Below are 5495 nucleotides of genomic sequence, written 5' to 3' on the forward strand. Positions count from 1 at the left end.
TTGAAACAGTATTATTAAATGAAGCTCATATTCTTTGTGATGTACAATCCTATAGGCTTTGACAAATTGATAATGTCATGTGCCCTTCTGTTACAGCAGCATAAAAATGCTATGTTTAAAGGCATTTTAAGGGGCTCAAAAATGCTATGCTCCACCTATCACCCCATTCCCTCCCTACTAGAAACCACTGGTCTTTTGCTGCTGCTCATGTTACCTTTCCCACAGGACCAGACAGCTGGAATCACACAGTAGAAAGTTTTTTCAGACTAGTGTCTTTCTCTCAGCAAATGTACTTAAGATTTTTTCATGCCTTTTCATAGCTTGATAGTTCTTCTGTTGTTGCTGAATATTAACCATTACATGGATGCACCATAATTTGTTTAAACATTTACTTACTGAAGGACATCTTTACTGCTCTCAATTTTTGGCAATTATAAATAAAGCTGCTATAAACATTTGTGTGCAGGTATTATTTATTTATTTACATTTGTCTGCAGACATGTTTTTAACACATTGAAGTGGTAACTTAGAGGTGGGGATGCAAAATGACAGCCATTTTGGAAGACAGTCTGGCAGTTTATTAAGAGGTTAAGCAGGCTTACCATACTACCTAGCAAATGAGCTCTTACTTATTGGTTTTCATTTCAAGTAAATTCATTGTGAATGCCATTAACTTTATTTTATAACAATTTTATATGAAAATGAGTATCTATCTATAGTTTATCATTTCCATTATGAGCTGTTTTTAAACAAATTCTGTAATTTTAATACAAAATTCATAATCAGTTATCAAAAATAACTATCAATAATTTTTATATCTTAGATTTAGCTGTGACTTTGAAATAGAATGAAAAAATATATTGATATATATCTCTCTCCCTGCACATAAATAATAAAGGATTAGGAGATCAGAGACTGAGACTTCTAAACTATTATTTCGAATCCAAAGTGTGGTAAAAGGGAAGTAAACAAGAAAATATAATTTTCCTTGTAAAAAGGGGAAACATATGTGTATGCACATTACCTTATCAAGTTTTTGAGCATCTACTACTCCTCTTTAATTTACATTCATGTTACAAACATGACACATTTTTCAAATTTTAAATTAAAGTAATTACTGTTTAATTAAAAAAATTAAAATGGCACAAATGCTAAACTCATCCAAAAGTTATAAAACAAAACAAAATTCAAATAATTCAACTCTAAACTAAGACATACTAAATCAAGATCTGGGACTTTAGTCCTTAACATGGTTATCATCTCAGTAGCATAAAAACAATGAGAATTATAACCAAATATCTAAAAGCATTTTTTTTCTATTTAAAGACAGGATCTTGCATTACCTATTGTGTCAGCTTTGCTAAATCTTCGAGTTACAACATTGTTCATATTTCCATTTTCACAGAGCTTCAATTCTGTGAGATACACTTCTACTTTGCAGTGCTTTACAAACATACCCTGTTCAACCACCTATAAAAACAAAACAAACAAGCAAACAAATCAGTGTCAGCTGGATCTTAAAAACTGTTTCCAAATGCAATATAATTTTCTAAAGAGGGAAAAAATGTAGATCTCCAGTGAAAAACACAAACTATTAAAACCTGTCAATATAAAACAAGATACTACATAGTTGGAATTAAATAGAAACATTTTTGGAAGTTTTCATAATTAACACAATAAGAAAAATAATGATATAAAGCAATGAGAGTAATATACTGGTCTACAAATACTTTGGTAAACTATAAATAAAATAATGAATACATTCAGTATTTATGTTAAGAAAGTTTATCCAAAGTGACTACCGTAGATACTCGTGTATAAGCCGAGTTTTCCAGCACATTTTAAATGCAGTTTTTGTGGTAAAATTAGGTGCCCCTGGCTGATATTCGGGTCAGCTTATAATTGTGTCTATATGGTATATGTGATATACATATGTTAGTATCCCATATTAAGAATAAAGGCATACTTTTTTAGCTTTGGGTACTTGAAGCAAAAATTCTGTAAAAAAATATATGTTTTATACAAGTTGTGTTAACAACAGCTATATTCTGTACGTTAAAACAAATCTTTTATAAGTTCAAATATTGCTGCCAAAATATTCGGCTATGTCCCTGTAACTGATATGTTAGTTTTCCAACCTAAACTGACTTTGCTTGACCTTAAAGTACGCACTTAAGAATACCATGCAACAAATGGAAGGAAAAAAAAAAAGAAAAGAGAGCTGTTAACCATGCAAGTTATAAAGTATAAAAGAGAAATTATATACATGTTGGAGTCACCTTTTAAATAAGTATATTTCCTTTTGATCTTCTAAAGGTTAACGTGCATGAAATCCTAACTTGCAGGATTTCAGTCATGAAGACTGTTTCTGAAAATAGTAATCACTCTGACATGTGATACGTTAGACAAATATGGCAAAAGGGAGGTGCCAAATGACTGTTAGATGCACTCACAAGCTTATTATCAATTCAGCAAGAAACTGGAAAACTTGAATTCCGCTTGCAGAGAAATTATTATAACTTAAAGTGTTTACATATATTTTGTCTAATATTTACTATATAATCCAACATTATCTTTTATAAAATGTTTTATAAAATATATAAAATGGATTATATATTTACTATATAATCCAACATTATCATTTATAAAATGTCTCCTAATCATATCTATTTATAAAGAAATCTTACTGCAGTCAAGTTGATTCTGACTCATAGCAACCCTAAAGGAAAGAGCAGAACTCATAATTCTCCTGCTGAGTGGATAGTGATTTCACACTGCTGACCTATGGTTAAGCAGCCCAATGTTTAACCCACTGCATCCCCAGGGCTCCTAATCATACCTGTTACATACCTCTTAAATATGTAACATAGCCTGTATATTTCATTTCATTAATTAATGAACTAAATTGACTTTTAAAAACTAGCATACAAATTATATACCTCTAAACTTAACTTAAACCTTGTATGCTGATTTCACTCTTAGGTTAGGAATATGGAAAAAGATAAATCACCGTGTCTAAAAGCAGTGAAAGAAGGAGTAAATTATTGCTATTCATCAGAAATTCCTACTCTGGGATTAAGTGATTCAATAAGAATGCTAAAAAATATGACATTAAGGTTACTACTTATCATTGGTGTGTTGCTAAAATGAAGGTTAAAAAATGACCTAATTTTATGGGGGAAACAGAATGATCAACAATAAAGGATAAAGAGGAAAGAAAATTAAAAATTGATAAGATCCTTTATTGTGATGCATTAAAGCAACAATATATTTTAAAAAACAAGTCTCATGAGCTGCTTTCGACTCATAGTGTGATCTATTCCAACCCATAAGACAGAGTGGAACCTCCCTACAGGCTTGTAAATGAGTATAAATGCAGACCGTGATCAAGTATGCTTTAACCACTGCGATACTAGGGTTTCTTCTAGCATGGGGCAGAGTGAGGTATATATTTTATAAACAGGTCATTTTTAAGGTGAGAATCAACTTTTATAACACTAACAGTCTCCTGAAAAGAATCTGATGGTTTAACTGTAAGAAAATTATCATCAAATGTTTCTAAACAAACTCAGGATTATATATAAATCCACACTTTATTTGAATTAGTAAGCTTTGTTTTCCCCCATAATACCATACACATTGCTAAAAACTTCATTATCACTACTTAAAATAGTACTACTGTATATATATAGGATACTTTACTACTATATAAAAAGCTGGGTTTTGTTGTACTTGTCTTCATACTATATTTACATAGATCATGCTATATGTATGAATAAAGCTCGAATACACAGCATCATAGTAAAGAAATAATTAGCATAATGTTTAAGTGTTAGTAAGATCTGATTAAGATATTCATAAGGAGACTATTTGTTTGCATGAAGTATTGCTTCATTACTCAGGAGAGTTATGTGTCAAAATTACAGACGAGAGTTAAAATGTCTTTTTTCTGTTCTAAGTGAATTATAATGTTGCTATACAAATTAGAGTAAAACAAATGATGATTTCTTGAGTCTAAGTAAAAATATTTTTACTAATTAATGAGCACAAAGCTCGCAAAAAGTCTTAATATGTTAGTGTAGGAAATACGGGTTTACATAGAATACTTCCTGTTGTTTCTTTTTTTAATGGTCAATATTTAAATGACATTCTATACAAAATCATGAAATGTTATCTGAATAAAAGGCAACATAGAAACCCTAGTTCATTCCAAGATCCCTCTGCCCTCACTGGAAACAGAAACAAAAGTAATATCTAAATATATCTGGTACTATGAAATATTTCTTTAACACTGGATCTAACAGATGTTTTTAAGAACTAATTGAGCTATGCTTAGTGTTGGCCACACACAGATAATTTCGATCTACACCCTGAAGTCAGTGTGAGAACATCTAGTAGTAAAGATAAAGATGACTAAAGAATTACTATGAAATTACAGGTGTCAATGCCTAAGAAACAAATCCCACAGATGAGACTTCATCCACAAATATTGCAGGATATACTTCTTCAAAGATATGGACTCAAAATAACTACAACACAATGATCACAGCTAAAAACTTAAAAAGTTACCCTGATATCAGTTATAATTTCTCCTGTTATCTCATTTGCAACATACTGTTTGATTTAGGTTCCAAATCAAGCCAATACACTGAAAGTGACTGGCATGTCTCTTAAGTTTCTTTTTTAACTCTTTTAAATTGATATATATATAGCACTTGCCAATTCAACACTCTTTATATGTATAATTAATTTAGTGACATTGATTACAATTCTGTTATATAAATATAAGTATCCTTTTCTGAACTGTTCCATCACTATTAAGATAAACCCAATGTCCACTAAGCAACTCTCCTTTTCCCTCCCCAGATGATAACTTACCATCTTTGATTTCTATATATTTCCTTATTTCATTATGAGTGATCATACAGTACTTGTAATTTTACAACTGACTTATTTTTCTCAGCATAACATTTTGAAGCTTCCTACCTTAATCCTGTCCATTAGCATAGCAGAGAACTTCCTTCAAAACATTACAGCCACCAATCAGATAGAGGCCAGACTTTATTATAATACAACACATATGAGAATATGCCCAGAAGAGACATAATTACTGACAACATCTCAGTAACTGAGAAAAATGGTCATTTCAGATACTTCATTGTGTTCATGGAACCTGTATATAGACCAAGAAAGTAGTTTGAATAGAACAAAGGGAGACTGTGTGGTTTAAATTTAAGCATGTGTCAAAGTTGCTATTCTTTCACCATATTTATTTAATCTGTATGCTGAGCAAATTATTTGAGAAGCTGGCATGAAGAACATGGCATCAGGATTGCAAAGGACTTCTTGAAAGTGGTAAAAAGATAACACCTTGATACTTACTCAATGCAAAAACACTTTGTTATATTAAATTGGCATTCCATGATGCACACCTTCCCAGCAAGATTGCTGAAGACAAATGTGTGCATAAGTAAATGTGGTGAAGAAAGTTGATG

At 31.0% G+C, this 5495-nt stretch overlaps 1 protein-coding gene across 7 annotated transcripts in view; it reads right to left on the reverse strand.

Moving 5' to 3' along the window:
• Nucleotides 1-5495, reverse strand: part of USP15 (ubiquitin specific peptidase 15) — a 132578-nt gene that overhangs the window by 94148 nt on the left and 32935 nt on the right. For 6 of the 7 annotated variants that reach the window (XR_006680041.1, XM_004700490.3, XM_004700489.2 and 3 more), the window contains exon 4: nt 1344-1470. Coding sequence is in view for 6 of the 7 variants with exons in the window: in XM_004700490.3 (XP_004700547.1) it covers nt 1344-1470 (127 nt within the window). In the remaining variant the exon portion in view is untranslated. Of the gene's footprint in view, nt 1-1343; nt 1471-2279; nt 2363-5495 lie in introns of those variants that run through there. The other variant, XM_045289880.1, reaches the window with a different exon arrangement.

Source organism: Echinops telfairi, unplaced genomic scaffold, assembly GCF_000313985.2.
Source record: "Echinops telfairi isolate 266 unplaced genomic scaffold, ASM31398v2 ScPeMD7_2;HRSCAF=8, whole genome shotgun sequence".
Lineage (NCBI taxonomy): Eukaryota > Metazoa > Chordata > Mammalia > Afrosoricida > Tenrecidae > Echinops > Echinops telfairi.